This window comes from Kogia breviceps, chromosome 14 (genome assembly GCF_026419965.1).
Source record: "Kogia breviceps isolate mKogBre1 chromosome 14, mKogBre1 haplotype 1, whole genome shotgun sequence".
NCBI classification, from domain to species: Eukaryota; Metazoa; Chordata; class Mammalia; order Artiodactyla; family Physeteridae; genus Kogia; species Kogia breviceps.
The window spans coordinates 5,159,926-5,178,222 of NC_081323.1; the positions used below are offsets into that span (position 1 = coordinate 5,159,926).

At 58.3% G+C, this 18,297-nt stretch overlaps 1 protein-coding gene across 2 annotated transcripts in view; it reads left to right on the forward strand.

The window, feature by feature from the left end:
- The window catches only part of PMEPA1 (prostate transmembrane protein, androgen induced 1), a 58,548-nt gene extending 40,653 nt beyond the window's left edge, over nt 1-17,895 (forward strand). For both annotated transcript variants that reach the window (XM_067012295.1, XM_059038982.2), the window contains exons 2-4: nt 8,653-8,807; nt 13,184-13,237; nt 13,702-17,895. In XM_067012295.1, the coding sequence (XP_066868396.1) occupies nt 8,697-8,807; nt 13,184-13,237; nt 13,702-14,250 (714 nt within the window). In that variant the 5' untranslated portion in view covers nt 8,653-8,696 and the 3' untranslated portion in view covers nt 14,251-17,895. The remainder of the gene's footprint in view (nt 1-8,652; nt 8,808-13,183; nt 13,238-13,701) is intronic.
- The last annotated feature ends 402 nt before the right edge of the window (nt 17,896-18,297 follow it).

The following is an 18,297-nucleotide window of genomic DNA, read 5'->3' on the forward strand; positions in this document are numbered from 1 at the left end:
ACCATCAACACCCTTTAAACCCGGCCCTGTATTTGTCGTCTAATTAATGAACCTTGACTGTAGGGTCCCCTGGGCTTCTGGATGCTTCCACCGCCACTGGGACAGACTAGAGTGGACCTTCTCCGTTAGGCTGCAGCTGTGGGGGGCTGTAGAGCTGCATCCGGTGCTCCCATCCCGTGATGCTCTAGACTAGAGTAGATGAGTATAAGAGTTGAGAGACTAATGCCCACATGCTTGGGAGCTCGGGGGGGGTGGCATGGGGGCCAAGCCCAGCAGGGAAGTACGTGTGTGTGTGTGTGTGTGTGTGTGTGTGTGTGTGTTCGTGTTCACGCATGCACGTGTGCGCGGGTACAACGCAGGAGGGGAGAGGGAAGTGGGGGAAGGGCTCAGCTGGGCGAGGAAAGGCTGGAAGCGGTCGGGCAGAGAGTGTGGCTCAGGTGTGAGCGTGGACCATCCCCTGTTGTCCCATTCGCTCTACAGCACCACACACCTTCATCCCTGGAGAGGCCGTCAGTCCAGCCAGTGTTGGGGAGAGACAGGGAGCCACAGTCTCACAGGGCAAGCTGCGCATTCATCCGCACGCATCTCCCCTCTCCAGGCCGGGGGAGACCAGGCCCGGGGACTGGGTGACCGCCTGGCACCTGGGTATCACCTCGGGCTCCTTAGCCGGGGCCACCTGGAGGGGCCATCAGGCCCTTCCCTGCCCCACCGAGGGCAATCTCAGTGCAGCAGCTAATCTCCCAGGGCCGGTCAGAGGCCACCCGATGCCTGGGCTCCACTGCCCTCAATCCCAGGCTGAGAGGCTTGACCCAGACCTGCTGCCAGACCCAGGATGGCAGTACTGCTGCCAGGAGACACCTGGGAAGCCCCATCAAACAGGCAGGAGAGGCTGCCTGTTTGGATACTGACAGATGCTTCTTACATCTTAGTTTTCCTCTTTTATTATGAATGTAATTACACATGCTCAACAGTGCTGAGTGTGCAGGAGTGTGTGTTACTAGGAAGGGGCCGTCCCCTCTTGGGCACCGACCAGGGTAACCACACCTGTCCCCTGGTCTGTGTAGACGCATGTAGTCATGGGCATATGTATTCATCGCAAGATTCGCTTTTGTTTTAAAATACACACGTTTGTGCTTTTCTAAACAGAGATGGGCCGACCTATCTGGTGGCTTCTCCTCTTTCTCACGGGGCATCTTTTCGTGTCAGTGCCCACAGATCTGCTGGCTGTGCCTTCCTGGTTGCGTCGGCCCCTTGGAGGGGCGTTTAAGTGGTTCGCGGTGATTCTCCCTTTTCGTGCAAAGCTGCGGTGGGCCTTCCTGACCCCCCTCTGTTTACCTGAGGGCACTGCGATCCTTTATTCCACACATGTATTGCGCGTCTGCTCTGGGCAAGGTGCTGGGGACACAGAATGCTCACAGGGTCACAGGACACTGTCATTCGAGGAGGGAGAGGCAGGAAATAAGCAGTTAGACAGGCCGCATGCGGTCTCCGATTAGAGCTGCAGAGAAGAGTGAAGCCGTCACGGGACACGGGGTGCTGGGGACTGGGGCAGGCACTGGTTCAGACAGGATGCTCAGGGATGCTTTCTGAGGAAGTGACACTGGAACAGAGACCAGAAGGTAAGGAGGGAGCAAGCACATGGATGTGGGGAAAGATCATCCCAGGCAGAGGGAGAGGCACATGCAAAGGCCCTGAGGTGGGCTGTGTTGGGACCTTTTAGAGAACACAGAACAGAACTCTTACGAGAGCAGAGAGAGCTAAAGGGAGAGAGTCCCAGGAGAAATGCACGTGGAGATAAATACCCAGGAAGTGATTTGCCTGCTCAAAGGTTCTCTCCTGGAAGTTCTGAGAGGTTGTTATTTTGCTCTGTGGAGACGCCCCCAGCTTGCACCGTCCATCAGCTACCGCACTGGCCGAGGGGCCCACTTTCATGGGCCTTCTCCAGCTACTGTGGATTCCGCAGCTCAGGTCTGCGTAGGGGCAGAGGATAGGTGTGGCCCAGGGCCTGGAGCTCTTGGTTCCCCGTAATGAGGCTTCCCAGGTGGTCTCCCTTGCAGAGGTGCTGTCATCCTGAGTCTGTGGCTCCAATGAACTCATGTAGTTCCCGCCACAGCCATGTGAAGTGGGGACTGAATGATCCCTCTTTTTTTCTCCCCCAGATGAGGACACTAGTGATATGCTGAAGGTCACAGTTTAAGTGGTCAAGTTGGGATGCGAACCCAGGAATCTTGGGGGCAGACCTCGTGTTCTGAGTCTGTACCCTAAATTCTTCCATGAGCAGCAATGCGGGAAGCGCCAGGCCCCTGTGCAAGGCCGGGTCCCCCCGCCCCAGCCAGCCTAGAACTTGTTTGCCCCTAACCCCCAACACCAGACAACAGTGGATAGTATCTCACGGTTATGTGTTCCGGTATCAAGTGCCTGGGGCCCAGCCGTGGGCTTGGCACAGAGTAGGTGCCGGGTAAGTGGTGTGGTCTGTCTTTAAAACAAGAGAAAACTGGCCTAGATTTGCTGCCCACCTCCCAAACCTTAAGAGAAAGATCCATTTTTTACTTACAAATGGTCTTACCCTAAGAAATAAATGTGCGTCAGGGGTGTTTGAAATGGCACCAGGAGCGATCAGAAAGTTATTCCTTTGACGTCTGCTTCAATTTTATTTGAAATTCCGGGGTGGGGGAGGAGCTGGGTTCTTATTCAAATGCAGTGGTGGAGGAGGGGCAGCAAGTGAAGTGGCAGGAACCCCAGGCAGGCTAGGGCTCCACTGAATGACAATGAGGCCTGCCCCGGCCCTCGCATCCAGGCAGGCCTAAGGAGATTAGATTTTCATAAATTTCAGACGGTGCCAATTCCTGATTCCTCGGTGTACGGCCGGGAGGCCAGACAGGGCTGCCTGCACGGGCTGCTTGTTAACCAGGAAGCACGCTGGCTGCCCCGCCGCCCGGAGCAGACGCGATGGGGGCAGGCGGCAGGGGAGGGGGTGGGGGGAGAGTCGTCTGGTCTGGAGACCTCCCGTGGGCTGGCAGGAGCTCGGTGGACTCTGGCCCAGCTCTCCAGCCCAGGAAGGAGAACAGATCTCCGGCACCGGGCTGCCGCTTCGATTATTAACTGAGAACCCAGTGACGGTCGCGCCCACGTCGCAGGGTGAATTCTACACCGGCCCCATTTACAGCTGGGAAGTGGCCGGACAGGGGTTTGAACCAAGCCTCCTGGGTTTGCTTCACATTGTGGCTCCATCACCAAGGACAGGGGACCATACATAAGCTTGGATGCAAAAGAATTGCATCTTTATCTGAACCAGCCCTAACAGGAACAGGGACACCAAACCCCAGGGCACCAGCGGCACCTGCGCTGTGGTCGCCAGTGGAAACCACAGGCTGCCTCTCGCATCGACACCTGCCGGGTTATGTTTAATGTGATTGTATCCCCGGGTCACACGTGTGAGCCTGTATATTCCTCCTATGTCGCAAGTCTGGTCGAGAGTTTGAGAACTATTTTGATACAGTTGGCTTCCTTTCAAACCCTGACTTGAGCTTTTATTCAGTTTAATGTTACTGTAAAACTCTCGTTCTGAGAGCGCGTCCTGGCTCCTCCAGGTGCCGGAGGAGGAAGCCTCGGAGTCACGACTGTTCTCTGACTCCTGGTCTGGCCGACAGTGCTGCCCGTTGGGGCTTTGTGGGAACGAAGAGGGAAGGTCCTGTTCTGGGCGGGTGCTTGGTTGGCACTCAGGTAGCAGCAGGGGAGAACGCAGCTGTGAGTATCTTTCTGCAGTTTCGTGGGAGGCGCCCCGCGCTGCCCTGAGTGCCTGGCACGAGGTCCTTCTAACCATCCTGTGACTTACCTCCATGCTGGTGGGGAGATGGTTCCTGCCGGCCGTGATACTGGCTTCGAGGACCACATGGCAAGTGATGTTCCAGGCACCCCTGATCCAGCCTGGCGACCAGGCCCGCTCCACACAAGTGCCTGGCTTGAACCCACACCGTTCCTGACACGCTGAGGCCACGGCACTTGGGACCGTCGGGTGTGGGGAGTCAGCCTAACCTGGCCCTGAAAGGATGCGCGTGGGCGGTCTGGGCTCTCTCGGGCTGTGTGGCCTTGGGCCAGTCGCCTCCCCTCTCCCAGCCTCGGTTTCCCCATCTGTAAAGTCGGCGGCGGGGGTCATGTTAGTATCTACTTCACAGAATGCTGGTGGGGGTTCAGTAAGATATGCCCGTAGGGATTCGGGCTGTGCCTGCCCTCGGGGGGCTCTCGGCGACGACGCCTCTCTCACCAGTGTCAGAGGGGCTGGGAGAGGATCAGAGATGCCCGCGCACACATCTCGACGTGACTGCGTCTGTCTCTGGAGGAGAAGACGAGAGGAGGGTCAGGCGGCTCCAATGAGGCGGACGAACCTGTTAATTTGAAATTACTCACGAGGAAAGAAGACACTCAAATTAGAATGACCTGACTTTGCATGTGGAAGATGGGCTTGGCCACCCCCAAGAGCCTGCCGCATCCGTCACCCACCCCAAGGGGGAGATTATGAAGAAAAATGGCAGGACCTCTCCCCCACCCCCGCCCCCACCCCCCAACAGCGAGCAGACTTGACGCCCAGAACAGAATGAGGGAAACGTGATGTTTCCTCCCCAAAGGCTCCTGTTCTCAGCGCAGGTCCTTGGAGCAGAGACCAGTGCCCAGAAGTCCAGCCGCCACCCTGGGTGACCGTTCTTGACTGACCCTGGGGCAGAGGCCCGTGAGGCGTGCTCAGCATTTCCAGGGCCTGCGTGAGGGGTGCCTGTTGTCCCCAAAGGCATGTTGGGAGTTGTGACAGGATCACATGCTGTTTTCTGCCCCGTCCTGAGCTCTTGACATCTATTATTTCATCCCCCGGGGACCTCACAGGGGTGCATGTGCCCAGGGTCACACAGCTAGTAGCTGGCAGATGCAGGAAAACAGGACTGGCATCCTCAGAGGTATTCCCAGCATGGGAAGGGGAAACTAACAGGTACTTTGGGAACCCTGGGAGAATTTAGCAGAGTCTCCCCTTCTTGCTCCCTGAGGGAGGCTCTGGGTTCGGGACCGGCCCTGCCCTTTGATCTAGAGCAATTTCTCCCTATGCCTCGGTTTGCCCATCTGCAAAATGGCCGTCTCGCCACCTCCTCTTGCTCTAGTCTCCCTTTGCCTGTGACCAGGCTTTGCTGTGAGTCCCAGGGTCACAGGAGACTTGAGCTGAGTGGGGGGCAGTGGTTGGACCCACGCCTTCCACCACTGTGCTGGGCACTTGGCCCCATGTCCAGCAGGATCGGTGTGGCTCCACAACTTGGGGGCTCCTCTCTTAGTTGGAACTCCTGAAGCCACCCGTCCTGCAGGCTTTGGCCTGCTCGGTGCTTTCAAAACTCTAGAATGTGTTGCTGGCGTTAAGGGCCAGGCAGTTTCTAGGTTCTGGGGAGATGGGGAGGTGTGGTCGCACCGGCCCAGCCTGCCTGGGAGCTGTCCTGTTTGGCCCGCTGGGCTTTCAACTAGCAGTGCCTGTCTAGAGTGCCCTGTGGACCTGGTGAGGAGGAGCTCCTGCTCGATTAGTGATGCCTGCCGTGGGAGCAGGATTGAGGAGTTGGGTACGAATGCTGAAACCCAGGCTGCCCACAGGGGCCAGGCAGATGATGTCAAGCAGAATGGGGGCCCAGGTGGAGCTTGGGGCCAAGTGGACAGCGCAGCCTGTGTAGTGAGGGTGGCCGCCTGCAGCTCCATTCCTTTGAGTGGGGACAGGGGACTGTGCATGCAAGTGCCCTCAGGTCCCCGGTTTGCCACCGTTCCCAGCAGGTCCTTTCCAATGCACTTTCTGGAGAGGTGGGTTCCTGTTGCCCGAGGCAGTGTTGCCGGGAAGGAGCTCCCTGAGAGTGAAAGTCCACTGTGGTGCTGTCAGAAGCAGAGCCCCCTCACCCCGTGGCCAAGGTCAAACCACCCAGCCCAGGGTGTTCTCTGCCTCATGGGTTGGGGTGAATCACCTGCCGGCCGGGGGGGGGGCTCTCCTGCACCCCTCAGTGCCCGCCCCCACCACCCCCAGCCCGTGTCTCTGCATGGTCCGGAATACCCAGCTCGGTCCTGCTCGACCCTCTCTACTCAGGCTTATGGGTTCAGGCCATCTTTGTTTTGCTGTGGCTGGAGTGCTGCAGAGCCCCCCCACTGACCGTGGTCACCTTGAGGAAGTGCTCCCCGCATGCTGGGCACGTCACCCTCACACCACCTCCTTCCACACAGGGAAGCTGGGATGGATTCAGCGAGTCAGGGTCCCAGAGCCAGCCTGGGGGTCCCCTTGGGGACCTGCCGAAGGGTCTCGGGAACCCGCAGGAGTCTCCCTCCTCCTCTGGCCAAGACCCCAGGCCTTTGGCTTCCAGAATAGAGCCTAGAAATGATTTGTGGTTTCGCTTTTTCTGAGCATTTCCCCTCTCTTCTCCCACGTGGGTGTGCACAGGGCTGTGGCCCAGGGGCCAGGGTGGTCACATTGGCGCTTTCGGCCCCCTTGGCTCCTTCCTGGGGGTGACGCTTCACTCTGGACCCCGGCCCCCAGAAATCAGGTCCTCCTGCCCTTTTGGGGTCGGGAGAGCTATGAGGTTTGTTCACACCCGCTCAGCCTGCTGGGGCCTCATCCACCGCTCTCTTTCAGGCCCTACCAGCCCTGTTGCCGCAGCTGCTGGACAACACCGGGAGGAGGGCAGAGGCCCGGCCAGGGCCCTGCAGGCCGCCAGGGCCGGGGACAGAGACAGAGGCAGCGCACACCTCCTTTCCTGCAGGCCCGGGCGGGCAGGGCGCCTGGAGATGGCCGGGGGAGGGGCAGAGAGGTGCCCACCCCCAGGTCCCTGGCGGGGTGAGGAGTGCACGGCCTGGGGGGAGCGAGTGCAGGCCTCTCTGAGGGGGGCCGTGGGTGTTGCACAAAGCCAGCCTCTGTGTCTCCTGAATGAGCAGCTTTATCCCGGGCCCTAGCGGACAGGCCCTGGACCAGCCCGTCTGGGGAGGCGAGAGGTGTGGCCGCAGTGATCGGGGCTGAGGCCACAGACCTGGCCTTTGCCCAACCCAGGCCCCGCCGTCCTCCTGGCGGGAAAGTGAAGGAGCCCCTCAGAGGGTTTGAGGCTTGTCCGATTCCCCGCTAGGCGGGGCACGGCCTGCTGGGGCTCGGGAGGGTCTCACCGAAGTCCCTGGCTGCTCCATCCTCCTTCCTGGGCCCCCCAGGGCGAGGGAGGAATGCAGCTCCACACAGGCCGGAGCCAGGACCCGGGTTCCAGATCGAATTCCCGGGTGCAGAGGCGGACGGACGTCCAGTGGGTGGTCGAGCAGCGGGGAGCCACCAGCGCTGGGCCCGTGGGCTCCCCGAGTCTGTCACTAGGCCTGCACCTGGGTCTCCTCACCTGCAAGACGGGATGATAAAAGGCACCCGTGTGTACGCTTAGCCCTGAACAGAGGTCCTCAGCCCCAGCACACTCTTTGTCGCGGGGTGCCCTGTGCCCTGTGGGATATTAAGCAGCACCCTGGCCCCGCCGTCTAGGTTCCAGGAGCGCCCCCAGTTGTGACAAGCCACTGGTGTCCCCAGACGTTGCCACGCGTCCCCTGGGGGTTAGACTACCCGGACTCACTGACGGCCTCGGGCAGACGTTGGCACTGCTGGGCAAAGGCTTGACGCGGTGGAGGGAGGTGGGCGTCCTGCGGAGCCCGGGGGGGACGAGAAGGGGTGGCCGGCGAGCGGGCTGCGTGTGGAGGAGCTTCCGCGGCTGAACCAGCAGGGACGCCCGCCGGGATGCCTCGATCTGCCGCGGGACACCGCGGTTGGCGGCAGGAGGGCTGGCCCTCGCCGGGTTTGGCGGGGCCCCGCTTGAGCGACCCACGAGCGACACGGCCCGCCGCGCTCCGCCCGCTTTCCAGTCCCCACCTGCGGCCCGCCCCCGCTCCCCCAGCTTCCTTGCGTCTCTCGGGGCGGCGGGGGGGGGGGGCGGGGGGAGGAAGCGCTGAGTCAGTGGCCCTGAGTCTGAACCTGTGCCCCTGGGGAAGCCCTCCGCTAATTGCCTGCTAGCGGGGGAGGGGGGCCTTCCTGCCTGCCCTCTGGGATCGTCCGTGGGCGGCCTCAGGCTGGGGTAGGCCGGCTGCGCCCCCTCTTCCGCCCTGTCCCTGCCCAGGTCCCCGGCATCTCGCCTGCCGCTGCTGGGGACTCTGCTGGCACCGGGCACGGCCAGCTGCCGCGCCGCCCGACACGGACCCGCTCGAGTCAGCAGAAACCGCCCAACTCCGGCAGGATCAAAATAACCTCCTTCCTTTTCCAGCACTTGAGGGTTTTTCCGCCTTCTGGGGGGAAAACAAAACAAACCCGAAAAAAAGAAATGAGAGCTGCAGTGTTTGCAGCCGTCCGGAATGTGGTTTTTCTGAGGCCTCTTCCCGGCGGTGGCCGGCACACACTCTGTCCCGAGGAGGGTGGTGTGTCTTCGTGCGTCTCGTGTGTGTGATCGATGTGTCTGTACATGGGTGTGTTATCCGTGTTCGTCTGTGTTGGCGTGAGGGGGGGGGCGTGTAGGGCTGCTGGGGTTTTTGTGTGTTAGGTGTGCACGTGTGTCGGGGTGTGTGGATGCTCAGATGCCCTGAGCCTCTGCCTGCACCGGGGTCCCTGAGGTCTCACGTGTCCCCTTGGTCTTGCAGCGGAGCTGGAGTTCGTTGAGATCACCATCATCGTGGTGGTGGTTATGGTGATGGTGGTGGTGATCACGTGTCTGCTGAGCCATTACAAACTGTCCGCTCGCTCCTTCATTGGCCGGCACAGCCAGGGCAGGAGGAGGGAAGACGCCCTGTCCTCGGTGAGTGCCTGCCCTCCCTGAGCTCCCAGGGGGCCCGTGGACGCCCCTGATCAAGTGCCCATGGTGTCGGGTGCTCACAGGAACTGACAGCAGGGAGACAATTTGGGGTGGGACGGGGGGGGTGCTTCTAGGTATAGGCAGTGACCCAGATGGAAGGGAGCCCGTGGACCAGTCCATGCAGTGGGGCTTTGGTCCCCAGATCCATCCATCCATCGGACAGACATCTACTGAACACCCTCTGTGTGTCTAGAACCCTCCCAGGCATTGGGGGGGAGATAGCTTCGAGCAAGTCGCAGGGGGTTGCTGCCTGATGGGCTGGATGTAGACAGACAGGAGCACCGGATGCTCCGAAGGAAGCTGAAAGGAATCCGCAGGAATCCCCGAGTGGCTGGTTGACCCAGGACAGTCGAGGTGAGCCCCGGAGGCCGAGCTCTGAAGGGAGAAACGAGGGTGGGGTGCAGAGGGCGTGAGTGCAGGAAGGGTGAGAGGGACAAATGCGGCACGGTCCTTGCTGTCCCTTCAGAACTGCAGTTGGATACGTTACGAGAATTGTGTGCCCCGTTGGGCATTCTGGAAACCCAGGAATATTCCCACAAAACTCCACAAACTGGGGCAGATGGAACGGCTCCCAGCGGTTTGGGAACTCGCCCTCCTCCGGATCTGAGCACCCGCGTTCCCCTCATTCACCTGCACCTTCGGTGCCACCCCTGCCCGCCGCTCCGTGTTCCTCAGCAGATGGACCGGGGGCGGTACAGAGTCCATCACTAAACAGTCTCCATCTCCATGCCTGTGAGGTGTAATTTCACAAGCTGGACAGGAGTAGCTGTCTGAGGGACGGGCTGCAGATGACAGGGAGAAGGGGGCCCGAGGGCGGCCCCGGGGCTGTGCAGGGAGCACGTCTCCGAGCCCGTGTTCACCGGGCACTGGGGGGAAGCGGCAGCGGGCACGGCCCTCCTCGCTCTGGGCGACGCCTGGGGCCGGCGCTGGTGCCCAGAGTCTGTGGGACTGAGCTGAGTCAGGCTGGCAGGCCGGTCCCGAGCAAATTTGGGCATCTCCGCTTGCGTCAGGCCTCAGTGTGTCACCAGGTTGCCAGGGCAAGGACCATCCGCTCTGGTCCCTCTGACCGGCAGCACTGGGTGACCCCAACCCGAGGCCTGGTGTGTCCGGAGGACGCTTGGCGGCTTCTTGCAGGGCTTACCTGCGAGTTTATTTGCTGTCGCTGTTGCCTGAGTGACGGTGCCACCAGCTGCACTGCCACGTCCGTGCTCAGTAATCCCTCCCACATTTTACAGAGGAGAAACTGGGGCTCAGAGAGGTGGGAACGTTTGTCTAGGGCCACACAGCTTGTAAGCGACAGCTTGAAGAGCCCATGACCCGTTTTATCCCACCTCGGATGCTGGGGCAAGCTTTGGACAAATGAGAAGACATCAGCCTGGAAGCCGTGCTCCGGGGTGCGGCATCCTACCGGCTCCAAGCCTCAGTGTGTGCGTCTGTAAAATGGGTGGAGCGAGCCCTTCTTCCTACCCTGCATGGTCACAGGGAGGGTGAAGTTAGCCGAGGGAGCTGGGGAGATGGCAGAGGATTCGGGCTCTGGTTCCTGAACATCTGAGGTTAAAAGAAAGTCCCCCCTGCCCCCACCCCCGTCCCTGCCCCCGGCCGACTTCTACCAGCCACCTGCACGGCCCCCGGGATGCCCAGCTGGGTAAACGTGGAGGCTCATTAGACCTGAAGTAGGTGTGGCGGCTCCCCTGGGGCCCCTGCCAGACACGGCGTGTCTGAGGAGTCTCGGGGGCCCATGACCTCCCAGAGAGACCCAAATGCAGCCGCCGTCTGCTTGGGGCTGGGCCCACCCCTGGCATGGGTGTCCCGCCGTGGCCCCTTTTCCGGGTGAACCTCTGGGAGTACATTTCCTCATCTGTCAGGGTGGGGCTCAGGTGCAGGGAAAGCCCTGTGGCCCTGGGACCTCACTTCCCTGCCTGACGCTGCTCCCAGAGAAGCTAGAAAATACTGCAGGGGTACAGACTGTGGCTCGGCGTCTGCAGCTGAAGGCAGGGCGGGAGTCATCCAGGTCGAGGTAGACCAGGGCCGGGTGCCCACTCTGTGAATGAGCTTTCTGGCTTATTCCCTTGGTCTCTCCTGTGGCGGCAGTTGCCCTGCACCAGCCTTCTTGGTGGTGTGACAGACCGTCTGGCCCTTTATGGAGCCAGTTTGCGGACCCCTGGTCTAGATGGGGAAGCCATGGGCAGCTGGACGAACTCTCCAAGGAAGCTTTTAGAAAGAGAAGGAGGTGTTGGGGAGTGGAGCGGGGGTGAGCTGCCAGGAACGGCCCTGTGGGCACTGGCACTTGGAAAGGTGTCAGGGCCATTCACTGAATTAGAGAACAAGGTGAGTTAAGACACGGCCTATGTGCAGGTGCAGTGCAGCCAGCTGGACTCCGGGTTCCTCACAGCAGGGCCAGGCTGATGCAGGAGCTGAGATGCTGTGGGAGCCTGGGGAGGGGCATCCGGTGGGAGGTTCCTGGAGGCCTCCCTGGAGGAGGAGGTGACCTCCAGGTGCACAAGTTGGGGGTAGTCAGGTGACAAGGAGGGAAGTGATTCTGGGGTCTACGGTGGGGCCTCCCAAGCAGTGACTGGTATTTTCCTAAGCACCGTGGGTAGAGACTCTCCAGGCTAGGGCTCGTCGGAGGGCTGGGGGCTGGGCAGTGTGGGAAGACGTTGTGGGGACCTCGAACAGAGGGCCTCCTAGGGGGGTTTTAGGCAGGGCCCGTCTGGGTCACATTTATCCAAGCTGACCTTGGCTGCTTGCACCCCTCCCCAGAACTCCCGACTTGAATGGGGAGCAGGTGGGTGCCCCCCATCTGCTTCCTGGTGGGGCCCGACTGGGGGCCACAGAGCCTGCCAGGGTCGGCTTGAGCCCGAATGATTCTGGAGGCGGTGGGCGAGGCTTGGATCCCAGCACTGCCCCCTACCAGCTGGACCAGCTCGGCTTAGCCACCTGACCTCAACCTTGCAGGTTTTGTCGGGAGAGTTGCATTAGTGCTTCAAAGAGCGTAGCACAGTGCCTGGCACCAAGGTGTTCCTAATATCAGTAACAGAATGGCCCTTGATGACCATATTAACAGGAATAGTGTATGTCTGCCCTCTGTATCCCCACGCCTGGAATAAACTAGACCCCAGTGAGTCTTTGTGGGGTAAGTGCTTTCCTGATGGAACAGTTTTGAGAGACACAGAGCTCCCCTAGTGGCCGTATGGGAAATTGCAGCCCTCCAGGCAATTCCTCCCCAGACTGCCGGTGAGAATCGTCTTACAAGGGAACCCTCAAGAAAACATGTCCCCCAAAAAACTATGGGGTGATAGATATGTTCATTATCTTGATTGTGGTGATGGGCTCCTGGTATATACCTATGCCAAAACAACCAAATTGTATGCTTTGAATAGGTGCAGTTGATTATGTGTCGGTTACATCTCAATAAAACTATAAAATTAAAGGAAGGCAGGCATCCCTCCCCATAGGCCCGGGCCTATCCATGCGTATCATCGGAACAGAAGTGGTGCTGCATGATTAACTCTCCTGTATTTCTTCATCTATAAACTAGGCCCCCAATAACAGGGGCAAGACAGACCATAGTAAGTGCTAAATAAATACACGGACAAGGTGATTCCAGATATGACAGATGCTTTGAAGGAAATAAGCAGATGACGGGATGTTTAACGGGAGAAGGCCCTTTAGATAATCGTGCTAGAGAGCCTGCGGTGGGCACTGGAATTGAAAAGCGAGAAGGAGCCAGCTGTGCAGTGGAGCAGCCAGTGCAAAGGCCCTGCGGTGCACTAAATAGCAGGTCAGCGTGACAGGAGGGAGAGTGCTGGTGGCACCCAGCACTGTCATAGGCTCACTGAGGGTCACGGGCACCTCAGGGGCTTTGCATGTTCGCCTCCTTCAGTTCTTCGACAGATGCTGCAGTTATGCACGTTTTCAGATGCAGTAACTTGCCCGAGGTTGCACAGCAAGTACCTAGGTTTTCTTAGGAGCCGGTTCACCAGTTCATCAGGATGTGTTCTAAGGCCCACGGAAGCTGCTGGAGGGTTTTGAGAAAGAGGGACCCATGAATCAGATGTATGTTTTGGGAAGTGTGAGTTCGGAGGATGCATTTTCGGGGGGCAGCCCTGGGAGCCGGGAGATCAGCGACGAAGGCGATTGTGTCATGTCCGCTAGAAACGTCCAGGCCCGGGCTGGGGTCACTGCAGTGTGGGGCTGAAGAGGGGAATGGGTGCAGCATCTCATGCCGAGTGGAGGCTCTCAGAGTCCACGCCAGGCTGCCCCGTTGCTCTCCCACCTCTGCCCGTCCCGCTGACCCTGTCCTCTTCCTCCCCATACAGGAAGGATGCCTCTGGCCCTCGGAGAGCACCGTGTCAGGCAGCGGAATCCCGGAGGTGAGACCCAGCGCCGCCTCCCCTCCACCACTACCCTCCCCCGGCCTGCCCGCCCCGCCCCCCCCCCCCACGGCTGCTGTAGTGGACGCTGAAGACCCCCTGCCCCGTAGCTCCCCTAATCCGGACCGGAGGCACCTCCCCTGCTAGTAGAGTGGCTACAGGAGGCCCACACCTGCCCTTCTCCGAAGAATCCTCCTTGGTTGCTGGGATCGTCCCTACTGGGACATCGTACGCTCCCCACCCCCGGGGAGCAGCCCTCAGTATCTGCGACACCGAAGGACAAAGGCTGCCCTCTTTCAGCTGTGTGACGATGTTCACACTCCAGGGCTCGCCGGTCATCGGGGCTGGACCCTGGGCTTGGCTCCTCCCCCCCGCCACCCGGCACCCCTCTCTCCCTTTCCCCAGAGAGCAGAGGCACAGGGGCCCTGCCGCTGGGGGACCCTCACTCTGACCTTCCCCTCCAGCCGCAGGTCTATGCCCCGCCCCGGCCCACCGACCGCCTGGCCGTGCCCGCCTTCGCCCAGCGGGACCGCTTCCACCGCTTCCAGCCCACCTACCCATACCTGCAGCACGAGATCGACCTGCCGCCCACCATCTCGCTGTCGGACGGGGAGGAGCCCCCGCCCTACCAGGGCCCCTGCGCGCTCCAGCTGCGGGACCCCGAGCAGCAGCTGGAACTGAACCGGGAGTCGGTGCGCGCGCCCCCAAACAGAACCGTCTTCGACAGCGACCTGATGGGCAGCGCCGTGCTGGGCGGCCCTTGCCCTCCCAGCAGTAACTCGGGCATCAGCGCCACGTGCTACGGGGGCGGCGGGCGCGTGGAGGGGCCGCCCCCCACCTACAGCGAGGTCATCGGCCACTACCCCGGGGCCCCCACCTTCCAGCACCAGCAGAGCAGCGGGCCGGCCTCCTTGCTGGAGGGGAGCCGGCTGCACCCCGCACACATCGCCCCCCTGGAGAGCACAGCGGCCTGGAGCAAAGAGAAGGATAAACAGAAGGGACACCCCCTCTAGGAGTCCCGGGGGGCCGGGGCCGCAGTAGGTCAAACAGCAAAACACTCCGCACTTCTTGAAAGGAAAGAGAGAGGAGGACGGGGCGACACACAGGAAACTGCGACGCATGACCATCCTCTCCCCACCTCTCTGTGTATAAATATTTACGTGTTCTGTCTGGTCTGAATGCACAAGCTAAGAAAGCTTGCAAAAAAAACCATGTTTCTTTGTTGAGCTGTGTCTTGAAGGCAAAAGAGGGAAAAAAATTCTACACTAGTCTTTTATGTTTCTAGTTGAGCCGCGTGCGTGAATGCTTACTTTCTTTTGTTTGTTTATGATGATTTCACTTAACTTTAAAGACATATTTGCACAAAACCTTTGTTTAAAGATCTGCAATATTATATAAATATAAATATATATAAAATAAGAGAAACTGTATGTGCGAGGGCAGGAGTATTTTTGTATTAGAAGAGGCCTATTACAAAAAAAAAATTGTTTTCTGAACTAGAAGAGAAAAAAAAAAATGGCCATTTTTGAGTGCCAACTCAGAAAGTGTGTATTACCTTGTAAAGAAAAAAAACTACAAAGCAGGGGTTTAGAGTTATTTATATAAATGTTGAGCTTTTGCACTATTTTTTAATATAAATATGTCAGTGCTTGTTTGATGGAAACTTCTATCAACGTCTGTCGAGACTTTTAAGGGAGAAATGTTGGAATTTCACGGTGGACGTCAGGCAGAGGGTGGGCTCCACGCTGAGTCTGGAGAGGGGCTCCCGGAGGGGCTCATTTCCTGCAGAGTGGAAGCTTCTGTCTAGTGATAGGTTATTACCTCGTTATACATTCCCTCCCGAAGGAGACGCATTTTTTCCCGGTCTGGGCCAGGACAGCCTTTGGATCGCAAAGAAAATAGGAAAGTTACTCGAGGCCCCAAGTCCCAGGAGGTGGGCTTTGCTCTTCCCCAAATGAAGATAAACTGTTACTGAAGGAATCTTAGTATTTTCTCCTCTTTTCTGAACCACGAAGGTCCCTGTAGGAAGGGGCTTGCTAAGGTGCTCCCTGCCCCCTGCCCGCCTTGCCAGGGCCACGCCAGAGGCGGTTAGGCGGCTCGTGCGTGCAGGATGCTTTGGCGATTCAGCTGGCTCCAGACTCTCCCGGCTGAGGTGGGTGCAAGCCCGCTGGCGTATAGGAAAGGCCCAAAGGACTAGCAATGTGACCTCATCCCTGTCTTTATGTATTGATTCTCACGTAACAGGCCCATAACCAGAAGACCAGAGATGAGAAAGTGACACGCCCAGGTTTCTCCCAGGACACTGCAAAAGGGTTAAAGCGAGAAAGACAGTCAAACCAACGTGAACTCGAGCTTTAGGATGTAGAAGCAGAATTCTTTCCCTTCTCCTGTCTTGCGCATTTCATTCCCTTCCCCTTGGAAACCATCGTTTTTGATGTGTTTGTGAATCTGTGTTTTCATAAGTGTCTTCATCAGACACAACTCTTGTTTACCAGGGTTTTACTGAGTCGATGTCGGCGGGGCCCCTCGCTGGTGGCGTGCGTGTGTGCAAGTAGAGAAGGCGGGGAGACGGTGGAGTCGCGGTCCTCCCTCCCACCAAGGGTGGGCTAATATTTCCATGGGGTGATGCCCTTCACAGGAGAGCAGGCCACCCTGCCCCCTGCATCTCACGGAGGTGGCTTTTCGTCTTCGGCAGAATGCCAACTAGCTGGTTAACATGAGAGAAAGGTATAAGAGGCAATAAGTATTGATTTTAAACAACTTTTTTATCACTGAAAAACAAAAACTCGAGAACAGTTTTGAAGTTCTGACCATCTGAACTCTATTTCTATACGTACCTTTTAAGACCATGGTGACCAATAGAGGACCGAGGTGGCTGAGTGCCCGCCCACCAGCCTGGCAGAAAGTTCTGGTACCTTGACAATAAAACCTGCCTCTCCGGGGGGTCTTCAGCCTAACCTTTGCCTAACCTTTGCTTCTCTCTCAAAGATTCTTTGAAAAGGTCATTCATGCAGAGACATCCATAGAGTTTGTCCTGAAAGGTACAGGGACACATTTATAGATAAAAAGGTTTTTTTTAAAAAAAACAAACATATCGTTCCTTTATGTGAAGCGTCTCCCTAGTGCCTTACTGAGAAAGCGGTTGACCCCTTGGGTCCCCCGGCAGCGGCGTTCCCGGACAGTGCCCTGCTCACCCGGGCCCGGCCTTTCCGCTCGAGGTGGACAGAGGGCTGCTGCTTCTTTAAAGACACCCCCATCGCCTCGTGCCGTGTCCCGCCCACCCGCTCTCCACCCTGGATGTGCCTCCCTTGGGTCAGGCCACCCCTCCTGCCCGTCCAGCCTCTTGTCAGCACTTGTTGATCTCCCACCTGGGTCACAAACCTAGACGTGGACCTTGTTTGTGTGAGTAGCGTAGCAGCAGACGAAAGCCAGGCCGAAGTGTTCCCGAGCTCCTCGATCCAGACCTTGAATCTCGTTGCTGGGTGGGGCGGTCTGCCGTGGCCGTATAAGCAGCGAGGTAGAAGAAGGAAGCAGGGGAGGGGATTACTGACCTCAGCTGGCTTGAGGGCAGAGCATCCTCTCCACGCCCCCATTACGCACCGGGATGGCAGTCCAGGCCTCAAGGCCGCCGCATTGTCCCTGGGCTCCATGCCTAGCGGATGGCAGTTGCAAAAGTTCATGGTGGAGCATCTCGTCAAGGCCAGGGCACCTCCCAAGAAAACCATGGGGTGTGTTTCTGCAGAGCTCTTGGTTTCTCTGCTGGACCCAGAGCCCTGAGGGTACACTCCTTCCTCTAGGTGTTGGCTGTCGTGTCCTTACCTTCGAAAAGCCTTTGAGCATCCCTCGGGAGGCCCCCTTTTTTCAGTAGAAAGTTGTGGGGGGGGCCGGCCCTTGGCAGTGGCTGGTTGGAGGGGGACCAGGCTGGGCTCAGAGAAGGTGGCAGAGCTTGGCTTTCTCTAAGCCTCTCATTGTTTCCCTGCTTGTCAATCGTCACATTTCCTCCGGAGGAAAACTCTTTCCCCCGCCAAGCCCAGGTCTACACAGACGGACTTAGCAAAGTGCCCCTAAGAGCCGTCCACGTCCCCGTGTTTTTGCCAGGAGCTGAGAGCGACACCTCCCTGCGGCTAGCAAACACCGGGGCAGGGCGAGGACCGAACCATTCCCAGTCCTTGTCTGTCTGCTCTGTGAATTGTACTTTTCAGAGAATTTTCTTTTCTACATGCAACACCAAGCTTCCAGATCCATAAAACATCCTGATGACAGAGGAGAGAAAATGTTTCGTTTTGTTTGGTTTTCCGGAAACTGCGCTTCAAATTCTGCTGTACTATAGAGCTCAGAAGGACCTGCTGCGTTCTCGTTTGCCTGCCTGGTTCCACGGTGGTTGTGCCGATGGTGACGCTTTCACGTTGCTCCCTTGGCGTTGGAACCGCTCTCTTTCGCAGCCCTGTTTCCCAAGTTTTGTTCAAGTTACACGTATGTAAACTCTCCGTGGCACGCTGGGTGCGGCGCCCACGTTGCTGCTGCGTAAGACTCTGTATTTGGATGCCAATCCACAGGCCTGATGAAATCGCTTGTTGTGTATCAATAATCATTAGTGGCAATGATGACATTCTGAAAAGCTGCAATACTTATACAATAAATTTTACAATTCTTTGGAACGAGGCTCTTTCGCTTTCTTGGGCTGCATTGCTTTCCCCCTGCCACCCCACCGCCCTCAGCACCAACACCTGAATGCCTTTTTTTTTTTTTTTTTCAAACTTTTTTTTTTTTTTTTTTTTTTTTTTTTGGTACGCGGGCCTCACACTGTTGTGGCCTCTCCCGTTGCGGAGCGCAGGCTCCGGAAGCACAGGCTCAGTGGCCATGGCTCACGGGCCCAGCTGCTCCGCGGCATGTGGGATCTTCCCGGACCGGGGCACGAACCCGTATCCCCTGCATCGGCAGGCGGATTCTCAACCACTGCGCCACCAGGGAAGCCCCTGAATGCCTTTAATGGGAAGGAAGCCATCCCTCGGAGCTGCTGTGTGGCCTTGAGCAATTCCATCAACCTCTCTGTTTTAATT